General features: G+C 43.5%; 1 protein-coding gene across 1 annotated transcript in view; it reads left to right on the top strand.

The window, feature by feature from the left end:
• LOC309557374 (bile salt export pump-like) overlaps positions 1-15,330 on the top strand; it is a gene marked incomplete at its 5' end in the record, with an annotated part of 154,691 nt that overhangs the window by 75,887 nt on the left and 63,474 nt on the right. The window contains one exon of the mRNA XM_082260065.1: positions 7,869-8,013. Within this exon, the coding sequence (XP_082116191.1) occupies positions 7,869-8,013 (145 nt within the window). The remainder of the gene's footprint in view (positions 1-7,868; positions 8,014-15,330) is intronic.

Here is a 15,330-nt window from a genome sequence, read left to right as displayed (position 1 = left end):
TGTGTGTGTCAGTGTCAGGGAACACAGTCTGCAACACAGTACCATTTGTGTCGGCTGGGCAGAGTTATGGCAGCGGCGAAGGAGTTGCTGCACTACACGGGAAAGCGCGCACTAAAGAGATCTGCCTCGCAGGAGGAGCCACCGCCAGAGTCAGCTAGTCTGGGGTCGCGGGCAGAGTCGCCACCCGCAAGCTGCCAACCAAAGTGGAGGAAGAGAGCTGAGACATCCCTTTCACCATCGGATGTAGCTGAGCAGCAGACACGAGTGTGGAGGAGCAAGATGGCAGATTTCAGAGTGAGCCGGAGCGCAGGGGCTATCCCACATGCTGGCGAAGTACCTGCTGAGTGGACTGAGTCGCCGAATTTGACACTATGGGATACAGGGGTGCGATTGGTGCATACAGGAAGACTGGCCCTGTGCAGTGGAGGAGACGAGGAGCATCTCGGGCTGGTATGAAGCCGGTGCTTGAATGTGTCTATGCGGCTGCTGGCATAGAGTCAGTGTGGGCACTGAGGTGACATGGTCTTGCATGCAGTGCAGAGTGACTGTCAGCCCAGAAGACTGAGAGTGAGTTGGGAGACAGGAGTCACTCGGGAGTTGCTGGCCTCTACAATGGGGATCCCTGTGGGCAGAGGAAGAGGAGTGCTGAGAGCATTGCTGGGGCGACGCAGACCTGCACTACAGTGTGTCAAGCCAACAAAAAAAGAAAGAAAAAGATGGGGCTTTGCAGGCCAATGGGAGTAGAAGGATCAGACGTAAAACCAGTTTATAAAACCAGACAACATTTTATTAGTATATCGGATAAAAAGCATGAACCACCATGCATAATGAATGCAATTGGACTGACGTACAATTATAAAATCAAGTAGAATGAGCCATTTACAACATAGAAATACGTCCCAGAAGGGGAACAAGATCAAAAAGCCTGTGTAGGATGGAGTGTAGGTCTCACGATGGAATCGGTCAGTGTAGGTCCCCAGCAAGCCGAAGCGTTTCGCTCAAGGCTTTCTCAGGGCCTGAGAGACCAAGACAGACCGGTATTTCTATGAATAACATAAAACATAACCAGGTGACTATTAGTCAATTGTACATTTGTTAACAAGTCATCAATACTATTATCATATATTGTTGCACATGGTTCTGGTTCTGTACTGACCCTTATTGATAATGACTCAGAGTAGATGACAAGGTTGTGGCGACACAGATGCTGAATAGGGCTTACTGCTTTCGTATTCAAAACATACGCTTCATTTTGGCGTGTATACACATTAAATTTGTGCTGGATTCACACATTTTTTGGACCCTTATAGTCTCCACTGTTGGTAATCTCCTGGCAATCTCGACTACCCGCACCCTCTCCCTGATACATTCAGGATTATGGGTGCTCAACATTAGGTGTAAGAGATCTATTATGGTGTGGGGATAGCCTCAAGCAGGTAGGGGCAGGCACATTTTATGTAGTCAAGTAAGGCATCATACTCCGGACCTATTTGTTTGCAGGAATGGTTCCAGGCAGGGAAGGATATGCATATATGTCTCACTGTTTTTGATAGAAGGGACAATAAGTCCCGAGCTCCATAAGCCATTGGCAGCTCTAGTACGTCAGCAACCTGCCTGACAAGCCAGGGAGACCCGTATCTCAGAGGTTAGATGTGCGCAGATTGTGAAGGCTGAGCCGCAAGATGCCCCAGCAACCACTGCAATGGCAGAACATTCCACTCTTAAAGTGGCAGAGGGGAGTCAATGGGCTCCAGAGAAGAAGGCCTCTAGTGTGTCCAGTAAAGTAGAGGCTGGAGCCATTGACATAGGGTAGCCCCATTTCCAAGGTCAGTTTGGGTCCCTGGAAGAGGGCATTGATGTGTGGAAGTTGGAGGAAGAGACTGAATGGGACTGGGGGACAGAGAAGAGAAGTAGCTCTGCAAGTCCTAGTTCTCTCAGTGATGAGACTAAGGGGGCTGTTGTGCCTATGCAGTGTGCCAGGAACTTGGGGTTCTGTGAGACCTACGCCACAAAGGTCACAGATTTATCCCCACCTCGCACCTACACCCGGGCTTGGGACCAGAATGACGCCTACGCCAGTCTCTTTAAGAAAGAGGAGACCCTATAAACACCACCTGGGAGAGGAGACAGAGACTTCCCAGGTTCTCTCGGTTCTAGCGTCGAATACAGAAGAAGGTAGCCCTGGAGTATGGGTACGACTATCCATATGCTCCTCGGGAGATTATGGAGGAGATTGAGGCCAAGAGAGAGGCTTGGTGTGATGATGCCGTTTGGGACTTCCTGTTCATCCCCAAGCCATATCGCAACCAGAAGAGGCCTGAGCTGTGGGACACCTTTCTATCTGCAAAGGCCAACTGGAACTTGGGGGCGGTCCATCCACATCGATCGAGTGGAAATTCAGTGGCCAAATGGAATAGGCCAAGCTTGGGCTGTTTGAATTCAGGAAAGACTATTCAGATACCTCATCCTGACTACTACTGCTGAGGATGCAGAGTTCCTATTCTTGCCAGGAGAGTTGTATTGTTAAGAGGCTAATTAGCTTGGATATTCTCCAGTAATGTGACGATGTAAAAGGGGCTAGAGTGCCTGAAGAGCTTTTACTGAGTTCAGAGTGGTTGGTAAGATCGGAGCCTTATCCCCTAATTCCCTTTTCTTTCTAACCATGCATATGGAGTTGGGATACAGCAACACTACTACTGTGCAGTTCCTTTATCTGAAAGAGGGCCAACCCTCTGGTTTATAAAGACTTTCTGTTAAAAAAAACTCTAGCGAACGCTTTGCCTTCATGCTACAGTTTGCAAAAAGAAGTAATGTCCACGGAACACCTTGCCAAAATCCCTTGGGCTAGGATCACTAATTGCTGTTAGAGATACATTGCGAAGAGCTTTGGTCCAGTGAGCCAAGACGGTTGAAGTACAGAAGAGGACACTGCAAGAATATTTTGCTCAAAGGACACTTTGTGAAGATCCTGTTTGGCCAGTGGGCCAATTGAAGGAAGTTTGTGTGAGTTGCTACCTGGTGAAAAAGGGGCAGTGACTCATTGTCTCTTCAGATGCCGGAGTGAAGGATCCCTTGAAGAGCTTTGCAGAGATTCGCAAGTTAAGCAAGTTTCTCAGTCTCCAGCAAAGTACCTTGCTGCCTGAAGAAGATGTGTTGCCTCAGTGTTACAGAAGGAGAGGACACCGTGAACACCATTCGGGTGGACTCCACATTTCTTCATTCTGAACTTGTGGTCTGACTATAATAGGAAAGAGAGTCGGTGCCCTGGTGTCTGAAAGGGACTGTGTGCCTATTAGTCAAAACATGATTCTCAGTAGAAATCAATGAAATTGATGGTGAAGTGTTAAATAGTCAGCTTGGCAGGATCTGTTTGTTGTCTATTGCAGGTACACAACAGAACTTCGAGTCAAGCATGCCCTTAGGGGGCCGGAACTGATGATCTCTACGGGAATGTCACAGCTAACGATAATGCTGGTGAGAAGGTCACCTCTGCGGAGAGGGCAGTCTCACCGTGAGTAGGTGGACAATGTACATTTTGTGCTTAACCCTTTGTTTCCTTTGCAGGCTTGCATGGGACTTCCGGGTCTGGATAGGCCCTCCACTTTTCAATGTAAATTTCTATACAATGCTGAAATTGTCTAGTTAGTTGGATAGGGTAATGCCTTTACCTGTCAAACAGATTTTTGTTTGGTGGGGGGTGCATTGGTCTAAATGCACCTGGCATATGTACATACATGTGTGAATTTTTGTACAGCAGAGTCATATATTTTTCCACATAATTTAATGTATTCACTGGCCACATATGGGGTATGCCCCATTGCCCTGTACATGTGTTACTTCCCTTTTCCCCTACTCCAAGTTTGTGGGATACTCCGTAAAATTTTTGTACAATAATTTTTGTAGGGGCGGCTGCCCAGAGCCAGTGAGGACATGGCTTGTTTTGACAGGGGGTGAGTGTAGCACCCTCCTAGGTAGGTGCTAGGGAGAAAGTATCGTTTTGAGCTCTGTCTGCTTACCAGAGGGGCTGCAGGTAAATCTTTATTGTTCTCTGCCTACCAGAGAGCAGGATCGGTTAGTGAGGTCTGCTGAACCCTGTTCATCCCAGTGGCAGGGTGAATTAACAGCCTGGCTGTTCCATATATGTCAGCAGAGGTCTGAAGATAGAAGTCCTCAAGTATTGTGAATAGTTAAATTGGAGAATCCCACTATTCCCTTCTCCTATCCCAATTACAAAATAAACAACAAAAAAAACCAACACCCTTAGACTGTTTATTTCTGTCAAGAGCCAACAGTAGCAAGGAGGGATCCAGAAACTTTATCTACTTATAACCGTGTGTTGGCAACCAGGGGAGCCTGCAGAGTCAATATCCAGCAATCCTTGCGGGGGCAGTGCTACACTTTAATTCCTTGGTCATCACTGTTTGGCTTAAACATTTTATGTGGTTTAAAAAACTCAGGTTTCTGAAGATCTCCCTCCCAGTGATCCATCACCTCAGAGGTGACCCATATTTAACAGTTTTCTGGACGTTTTCATTCATTTTGACTGGCAGGCACCTCAATGTACCTTGCCAGTGGATCAGAACTTACAAGCATGTACACATACAATGAAAGGTGTAAGTGTGTTAAAATATTTATTGCAGTCAAAACTTGGCTGCAGCTTGGTCTTGGACTGCCATTTAAAATGAATAGTCTGACCTAAGACAGTGTACAATAATACACGATATAATGCACATTAACTCAATAGTGGTATTGCATTGCAACAGCGTGCAACTAGCCTCAGGTTTTATGGAAAATGCTCACTTTATACAACAGAATAGAATAAGAACAAATAAATCATCTGCTAATAACTGCACCAATTATGGAGTGTAATCACTCCAGCAGCCGAATGATATTTGTTCAGATAATGAACAGTGAGGACATAAATTCCAAAAGCTGCATCTGTTAGCAGTCATAAAACACTCTATTACCTCCTGCATGATATGGAAAATCTCAGCTCAGGCATCTGTCTTCTGAATCTCTCAGACATTGCCACTCTATTAGAACATGTTCATGGCAAAACAAAATGCCTGTCTGAGAAGCTACTGATGGAAACAGTTGCAGTCAAAATCCACTTTTTAAATGAGTTTTAGGATTAGAGGATCAAGATAAGATACATTCCATCTGTTAGCAAAAAAGCATGTGGGACAGGTTCTATAACCTGCACAATTAATATTACCCCTGAGATGTCACATGAATCAAAGGGTGGTCAAAGAATCTAACATCCTTTGATCCTTTACATTATTTGATTACCTTATTAGTATTATTTGGTATACTGACTTTGAATAAATCAGTTACAAAAATATATTCTTTGGTAGTACAATATACAGTATTAGAAAAAAAAAGAACTTCTAAACTTTAAATTACTCTGACAGATTTTTGATAGGCAGAAATTAAGATATAATAGCCTTAATCCCTTTTTAGATGAGTGTACATGCATGCAAAAGCATACTTACAGTGCATCTGGAAAGTATTCACAGCGCTTCACTTTTTCCACATTTTGTTATGTTACAGCCTTATTCCAAAATGGATTAAATTCATTATGTTCCCCAAAATTCTACAAACAATACCCCACAATGACAATGTGAAATAAGTTTGTTTGAAATCTTTGCAAATTTATTAAAAATAAAAATCTGAAAAAATAACATGTACATAAATATTCACAGCCTTTGCTCAATACTTTGTTGAAGCACCTTTGGCACCAATTACAGCTTCAATTATTTTTGAGTATAACGCTACAAGCTTGGCACACCTATTTTTGGGCAGTTTCCCCCATTCTTCTTTGCAAGACCTCTCAAGCTCCATCAGGTTGGATGGGGAGCGTCGGTGCACAGCTATTTTCATATCTTTTCAGAGATGTTCAAGTCTGGGCTCTGGCTGGGCCACTCAAGGACATTCACAGTGTTGTCCCATAACCACTCCTTTGTTATCTTGGCTGTGTGCTTATTCCCTGTTGGAAGATGAACCTTCGCCCCAGTCTGAGATCCAGAGCACTGTGGAGCAAGTTTTCATTCTGTACATTGCTGCATTCATCTTTCCTTCGATCCTGACTAGTCTCCCAGTTCCTGCCACTGAAAAACATCCCCACAGCATGATGCTGCCGCCACCATGCATCACTGTAGGGAGGGTATTGGTCAGGTGATGAGCGGTGCCTGGTTTCCCACAGGCATGACGCTTGCCATTCGGGCCAAAGAGCTCAATCTTTTTTTCATCAGACCAGAGAATTTTGTTTATCATGGTCGGAGAATCCTTCAGGTGTCTTTTGGGCAACTCCAGATGGGCTGTCATGTGCCTTTTACTGAGGAGTGGCTTCTGTCTGGCCACTGTACTATACAGGCTTGATTGGTGGAGTGCTGCAGAGATGGTTGTTCTTCTGGAAGGTTCTCTCTCCCCAGAGAAACGCTGGTGCTCTGTCAGAGTGACCATCAGGTTCTTGGTCACCTGCTTGACTAAGACCCCTCTCTCCTGATTGCTCAGTTTGGCCAGGCAGCCCGCTCTAGGAAGAGTCTTGGTGGTTCCAAACTTGCTTCCAAATGCTGCAGAAATTTGTCTGTACCCTTCCACAGATCTGTGCCTCGATACATTCCTGTCTCAGAGGTCTAAAGACAATTCATTGGACTTCATGGCTTGATTTGTCCTCTGACATGCACTGTTAACTCTGGGACCTTTTATAGACAGGTGTGTGCCTTTCCAAATCATGTCCAATTAACTGAAATTACCAATGACGGACTCCAATCAAGTTGTAGAAACATCTCAAGGATGATCAGTGTAAACAAGATGCACCTGAACTCAATTTTGAGTGTCATGGCAAAGGCTGTGAATACTTATGTACATGTGATTTTTTTTTTTTTTAATAAATTTACAAAGATTTCAAACAAACTTTTTTCACATTGCCATTATAAGGTATTGTTTGCAGAATGTTGAGTAAAATAAAGAATTGAATCCATTCTGGAATAAGGCTGTAACATAACAAAATGTGAAGTGCTGTGAATACTTTCCAGATGCACTGTACCAATAAAAAGGTATCAGGACACTGTTAACCCAGCCTACGTTCCAAATTTCAGTTGCACAAACCTTTGCTGGTGGGAGTGCCTAAATCACAACCACTGTATGGGTTGGTCCAATCCAGACCCTGCCTCTAAATATCCAAGTACTGCCCATTATGCCTACATTATGTGTTGGCTCCACCCAGACCCCCCCCTCCTATATATGTTGGGACTACCCACTGACAGCCCTGATTAATCCAGTCAATGCCTTTTTGAGTTAATGAGCATGTGCTAAAAGTACAATAAGGTTAATGCCGTGATCCCAGGACATGGCCCTGGACACCACATCAGCAGTACAGGGGGCAAAGCTGCAAGAATTGACATCTAGAAAAAAGTTAAACAAAACATATTACCAAATGACCATAATGATTTATAATGTCCTGTAGTTCATGATATAGAATCTATAATCATATGTCAGTCACAGATAAGAGTAAATTTATTTTTTTTATGGGTTTCCAAAGTACTGCTTAAACAATTGTGTCTGCGCCTTTAATATCAAATGTACTACATTCTGTTTATCTTTTCAGTTTATAGTCTGTTGTGTAGTTGTGTTTGCTGTGGCAGAGCAGCCGAATTTAGAAGGTTGATATAGATAATCCAGTATAAGAAAAAGATATTTCTCATACTGGAACTCTACAATTGGTTATAGCTAGTGTCATTATCTACAAACATTCATGAATAAAGCTGTATGACTAGATATCTGACCATGTGATTCAATGCAAAGAATATTTGCAACAAGAATTGTCTAACATATCACTTATCCCAGCAATATAAAATATTCTATAGGAACACCCTACGACTTCGTACGAAATCACAGCTTTCCAATCTGTTTCCTGACTCATTGTCTGGTACTGTGAGCGCACCTTCTAGTTTACTGTCCAATGAAATTGAGGAGAGCAAGCTGCAAGACAATGCAAACATTCAGAAAAAGGTATGGACGCATCAGGAGTCATTCCTAATATTACTGCTGTATTTTTTCTTGTCCCAGAGGTGATCAGATTATTGGTATGCGAACTGATAAATTCTATGTAATCCTGAGAAGTTCACTTACACCTTACAGAGCATACAATAGGTCTCCTTTTAGACAATCTCATGGTTGCATGTCATCCTTTGGCTTGCACAGCTTGCAGTGGGTCCCTCAGCTGTCATCACTTAACAAATGTCTGTAGTGCTACCCCTGTAGGAGCCGTTAATTAGGATAGATCCTCTGTTCTTTGCTTCAAACCTTTCCAAAAACCCTCAGCCCTTTTAACACACCAGGTTTAACGTACAGACATACAATATTAAAGGAAATTATTGAAGGTGATACTTAGTACCAAGTAGTAGTACATTTTTTTAAAGAAAACAGGCACCAAACCAGGTAGTAAAGACAAACTCAATATATTGTCACCCAATATGTTTGGAAGCTAGGCAAGTATAACATTGATTTACAATGGTAAAAACACAATTTATTATACAAAGTGATTAACAGTAAAAATTAGGCAAAAGATGACATTTGGCATCCAGATCAAAATAAACAGTGGCAAGGCCACCTGATGTGCAGCAGTGGCCAGTAGTAAAGTTTATGCTACTGAGTCCTGGAGCTATACTGTCAAAGAGTATTTATGGTGGTAATTCTAATCCTAGACCAACTGGGTATGCACTGTCCACAGGAAAGGGAGGGTGGTAGAGGAGGGGAAGGGAAAAAAGGGGACTTGCAGAATAATTATTATGAGAGGGACAGTCCTTTGAGATGTTCTTCTGCTGGCTATTGTTGGGGCCCTTAAAGAGTGCTGGTGCACTTAACAACAGCGTGTCAGTGCTGAGACAATAGTGCTGAGAGCACTGATCAGGATTAGTGTTGAGCGAACACGGACTGTATTATTCGTGTTCGTACCGAATAATTGGATTTTTTTTACCCGAACACGGACACGGACACTTTACTGTATGTTCGGGTAAAAATCCGTGTTCGGTCGTTTTATTTCCGGGTTTTGCATGCTTTGGCGCTCTTTTCATGGCGGGCTTTCAACAGCCAATCAACAATCGTTTAACTGGTGTGCCTTAAGCCATCCCAGCCATGCCTGCAAATGTCTTAGTAGCTGTGATTGGCCGTCTGAAGCATGTGACCAAGTCTTTATAAGTTCGAGGCAGCCGCCGCAGCAGCGTCATTCTGCTGCTTAGCTAAGGGACAGAGCACACATCAATGTGCTGGCTGCTGATTAGGGAAAGATAGGCAGGAAAAAACCATTTGTGTCCGGATAGAATTGAGGGACAGGTCGGAGTGTTTAGGCAGGGCGAGTTGTAGGCATTTTAGGGATAGAGTCTGCTGAATTATAGGGTCAGTGTCTTCTACAAACTACAATCGATATTGCTGTGTGGGGGGTGGGGTGAATCTGCACTCAATCCTGATCTACGATCTCTTCTCAATCCTGTTAGGGACAGAGTCTGCTGAATTTTAGGGAAACTGTGTTCTACAAACTACAATCGATATTGCTGTGTGGTGTGGGATTGGAGATAGGCAGGTGTCAGTGATCCACATCCATTTTTCTGTGTGTGAGCTGCAGTGAACACAATCTTTTTGGGCTGCAGTGAACACAATCTTTTTGGGCTGCAGTGAACACAATCTTTTTGGGCTGCAGTGAACACAATCTTTTTGGGCTGCAGTGAACACAATCTTTTTGGGGTGCAGTGAACAAAATCTTTTTGGGGTGCAGTGAACACAATCCTTTTTGGTGTGCAGTGAACACAATCTTTGTGGGGTGCAGTGAACAAAATCCTTTGTGGGGTGCAGTGAACACAATCTTTTTGGGGTGCAGTGAACAAAATCCTTTTTGGGGTGCAGTGAACAACATCCTTTTTGGGGTGCAGTGAACACAATCTTTTTGGGGTGCAGTGAACAAAATCCTTTGTGGGGTGCAGTGAACACAATCTTTTTGGGGTGCAGTGAACACAATCTTTTTGGGGTGGAGTGAACAACATCCTTTTTGGGGTGCAGTGAACAAAATCCTTTTTGGGGTGCAGTGAACAAAATCATTTTTGGGGTGCAGTGAACAAAATCTTTTTGGGGTGCAGTGAACACAATCTTTGTGGGGTGCAGTGAACACAATCTTTTTGGGGTGGAGTGAACAACATCCTTTTTGGGGTGCAGTGAACAACATCCTTTTTGGGGTGCAGTGAACACAATCTTTTTGGGGTGCAGTGAACACAATCTTTGTGGGGTACAGTGAACAGAATCTTTGTGGGGTGCAGTGAACACAATCTTTGGGGGGTACAGTGAACACAATCTTTTTGGGGTGCAGTGAACACAATCTTTGTGGGGTGCAGTGAACACAATCTTTTTGGGGTGGAGTGAACAAAATCATTTTTGGGGTGCAGTGAACAACATCCTTTTTGGGGTGCAGTGATCAAAATCCTTTTTGGGGTGCAGTGAACACAATCTTTTTGGGGTGCAGTGAACAAAATCCTTTGTGGGGTGCAGTGAACAGAATCTTTGTGGGGTGCAGTGAACACAATCTTTGGGGGGGTACAGTGAACACAATCTTTTTGGGGTGCAGTGAACACAATCTTTGTGGGGTACAGTGAACAGAATCTTTGTGGGGTGCAGTGAACACAATCTTTGGGGGGTACAGTGAACACAATCTTTTTGGGGTGCAGTGAACACAATCTTTGGGGGGTACAGTGAACACAATCTTTTTGGGGTGCAGTGAACACAATCTTTGTGGGGTGCAGTGAACACAATCTTTGGGGGGGTACAGTGAACACAATCTTTTTGGGGTGCAGTGAACAACATCCTTTTAGGGTGCAGTGAACACAATCTTTGTGGAGTGCAGTGAACAACATCCTTTTAGGGTGCAGTGAACACAATCTTTGTGGGGTACAGTGAACAGAATCTTTGTGGGGTGCAGTGAACACAATCTTTGGGGGGTACAGTGAACACAATCTTTGTGAGGTGCAGTGAACACAATCTTTGTGGGGTGCAGTGAACACAATCATTGTGGGGTGCAGTGAACTCAATCTTTGTGGGGTACAGTGAACACAATCTCATACTTCTGAAGATTTGAGGGTGCTGCCTGTTCCATACTCCCCCTACTCCTCATCTAGCCTTTTAGGGGTACAAACAATAGTAATTGGGGCCTAGTGTGGTTGTGTACGTGTGATATACATACACTTTTTTTGGATCATATTTTCTATTCCGCTATTTAATCAAAAACCTTTGGGGATCAGTTAAATTGGGGGATAGTCTGTGTTGGTACGTGTGAGAGAGATCCACCTTTCCAAGTTGTTGGGGTTCATCTCATACTTCTGAAGGTTTGAGGGTGCTGCCTGTTCCATACTCCCCCTACTCCTAGCCTTTTAGGGGTACAAACAATAGTAATTGGGGCCCAGTGTGGTTGTGTACGTGTGATATACATACACATTTTTGGATCATATTTTCTATTCCGCTATTTAATCAAAAACCTTTGGGGATCAGTTAAATTGGGGGATAGTCTGTGTTGGTACGTGTGAGAGAGATCCACCTTTCCAAGTTGTTGGGGTTCATCTCATACTTCTGAAGGTTTGAGGGTGCTGCCTGTTCCATACCCCCCCTACTCCTCATCTAGCCTTTTAGGGGTACAAACAATAGTAATTGGGGCCTAGTGTGGTTGTGTACGTGTGATATACATACACTTTTTTTGGATCATATTTTCTATTCCGCTATTTAATCAAAAACCTTTGGGGATCAGTTAAATTGGGGGATAGTCTGTGTTGGTACGTGTGAGAGAGATCCACCTTTCCAAGTTGTTGGGGTTCATCTCATACTTCTGAAGGTTTGAGGGTGCTGCCTGTTCCATACTCCCCCTACTCCTCATCTAGCCTTTTAGGGGTACAAACAATAGTAATTGGGGCCCAGTGTGGTTGTGTACGTGTGATATACATACACTTTTTTTGGATCATATTTTCTATTCCGCTATTTAATCAAAAACCTTTGGGGATCAGTTAAATTGGGGGATAGTCTGTGTTGGTACGTGTGAGAGAGATCCACCTTTCCAAGTTGTTGGGGTTCATCTCATACTTCTGAAGGTTTGAGGGTGCTGCCTGTTCCATACTCCCCCTACTCCTCATCTAGCCTTTTAGGGGTACAAACAATAGTAATTGGGGCCCAGTGTGGTTGTGTACGTGTGATATACATACACTTTTTTTGGATCATATTTTCTATTCCGCTATTTAATCAAAAACCTTTGGGGATCAGTTAAATTGGGGGATAGTCTGTGTTGGTACGTGTGAGAGAGATCCACCTTTCCAAGTTGTTGGGGTTCATCTCATACTTCTGAAGGTTTGAGGGTGCTGCCTGTTCCATACCCCCCCTACTCCTCATCTAGCCTTTTAGGGGTACAAACAATAGTAATTGGGGCCTAGTGTGGTTGTGTACGTGTGATATACATACACTTTTTTTGGATCATATTTTCTATTCCGCTATTTAATCAAAAACCTTTGGGGATCAGTTAAATTGGGGGATAGTCTGTGTTGGTACGTGTGAGAGAGATCCACCTTTCCAAGTTGTTGGGGTTCATCTCATACTTCTGAAGGTTTGAGGGTGCTGCCTGTTCCATACTCCCCCTACTCCTAGCCTTTTAGGGGTACAAACAATAGTAATTGGGGCCCAGTGTGGTTGTGTACGTGTGATATACATACACTTTTTTTGGATCATATTTTCTATTCCGCTATTTAATCAAAAACCTTTGGGGATCAGTTAAATTGGGGGATAGTCTGTGTTGGTACGTGTGAGAGAGATCCACCTTTCCAAGTTGTTGGGGTTCATCTCATACTTCTGAAGGTTTGAGGGTGCTGCCTGTTCCATACCCCCCCTACTCCTCATCTAGCCTTTTAGAGGTACAAACAATAGTAATTGGGGCCTAGTGTGGTTGTGTACGTGTGATATACATACACTTTTTTTGGATCATATTTTCTATTCCGCTATTTAATCAAAAACCTTTGGGGATCAGTTAAATTGGGGGATAGTCTGTGTTGGTACGTGTGAGAGAGATCCACCTTTCCAAGTTGTTGGGGTTCATCTCATACTTCTGAAGGTTTGAGGGTGCTGCCTGTTCCATACTCCCCCTACTCCTCATCTAGCCTTTTAGGGGTACAAACAATAGTAATTGGGGCCTAGTGTGGTTGTGTACGTGTGATATACATACACTTTTTTTGGATCATATTTTCTATTCCGCTATTTAATCAAAAACCTTTGGGGATCAGTTAAATTGGGGGATAGTCTGTGTTGGTACGTGTGAGAGAGATCCACCTTTCCAAGTTGTTGGGGTTCATCTCATACTTCTGAAGGTTTGAGGGTGCTGCCTGTTCCATACTCCCCCTACTCCTAGCCTTTTAGGGGTACAAACAATAGTAATTGGGGCCTAGTGTGGTTGTGTACGTGTGATATACATACACTTTTTTTGGATCATATTTTCTATTCCGCTATTTAATCAAAAACCTTTGGGGATCAGTTAAATTGGGGGATAGTCTGTGTTGGTACGTGTGAGAGAGATCCACCTTTCCAAGTTGTTGGGGTTCATCTCATACTTCTGAAGGTTTGAGGGTGCTGCCTGTTCCATACTCCCCCTACTCCTCATCTAGCCTTTTAGGGGTACAAACAATAGTAATTGGGGCCTAGTGTGGTTGTGTACGTGTGATATACATACACTTTTTTTGGATCATATTTTCTATTCCGCTATTTAATCAAAAACCTTTGGGGATCAGTTAAATTGGGGGATAGTCTGTGTTGGTACGTGTGAGAGAGATCCACCTTTCCAAGTTGTTGGGGTTCATCTCATACTTCTGAAGGTTTGAGGGTGCTGCCTGTTCCATACTCCCCCTACTCCTAGCCTTTTAGGGGTACAAACAATAGTAATTGGGGCCCAGTGTGGTTGTGTACGTGTGATATACATACACTTTTTTTGGATCATATTTTCTATTCCGCTATTTAATCAAAAACCTTTGGGGATCAGTTAAATTGGGGGATAGTCTGTGTTGGTACGTGTGAGAGAGATCCACCTTTCCAAGTTGTTGGGGTTCATCTCATACTTCTGAAGGTTTGAGGGTGCTGCCTGTTCCATACCCCCCCTACTCCTCATCTAGCCTTTTAGGGGTACAAACAATAGTAATTGGGGCCTAGTGTGGTTGTGTACGTGTGATATACATACACTTTTTTTGGATCATATTTTCTATTCCGCTATTTAATCAAAAACCTTTGGGGATCAGTTAAATTGGGGGATAGTCTGTGTTGGTACGTGTGAGAGAGATCCACCTTTCCAAGTTGTTGGGGTTCATCTCATACTTCTGAAGGTTTGAGGGTGCTGCCTGTTCCATACTCCCCCTACTCCTAGCCTTTTAGGGGTACAAACAATAGTAATTGGGGCCCAGTGTGGTTGTGTACGTGTGATATACATACACTTTTTTTGGATCATATTTTCTATTCCGCTATTTAATCAAAAACCTTTGGGGATCAGTTAAATTGGGGGATAGTCTGTGTTGGTACGTGTGAGAGAGATCCACCTTTCCAAGTTGTTGGGGTTCATCTCATACTTCTGAAGGTTTGAGGGTGCTGCCTGTTCCATACCCCCCCTACTCCTCATCTAGCCTTTTAGGGGTACAAACAATAGTAATTGGGGCCTAGTGTGGTTGTGTACGTGTGATATACATACACTTTTTTTGGATCATATTTTCTATTCCGCTATTTAATCAAAAACCTTTGGGGATCAGTTAAATTGGGGGATAGTCTGTGTTGGTACGTGTGAGAGAGATCCACCTTTCCAAGTTGTTGGGGTTCATCTCATACTTCTGAAGGTTTGAGGGTGCTGCCTGTTCCATACCCCCCCTACTCCTCATCTAGCCTTTTAGGGGTACAAACAATAGTAATTGGGGCCTAGTGTGGTTGTGTACGTGTGATATACATACACTTTTTTTGGATCATATTTTCTATTCCGCTATTTAATCAAAAACCTTTGGGGATCAGTTAAATTGGGGGATAGTCTGTGTTGGTACGTGTGAGAGAGATCCACCTTTCCAAGTTGTTGGGGTTCATCTCATACTTCTGAAGGTTTGAGGGTGCTGCCTGTTCCATACTCCTCCTCCTACTGCTCAACCATCCTTTTAGGGGTACAAACAATAGTAGTTGGGGCCTAGTGTGGTGGTGTACGTGTGATATACATACACTTTTTTTGGATCATATTTTCTATTCCGCTATTTAATCAAAAACCTTTGGGGATCAGTTAAATTGGGGGATAGTCTG

Source organism: Pelophylax lessonae (genome assembly GCF_965119305.1).
Source record: "Pelophylax lessonae genome assembly, chromosome: 6".
Taxonomy (NCBI): domain Eukaryota; kingdom Metazoa; phylum Chordata; class Amphibia; order Anura; family Ranidae; genus Pelophylax; species Pelophylax lessonae.
This window is presented reverse-complemented; position numbering and strand designations above follow the sequence as displayed.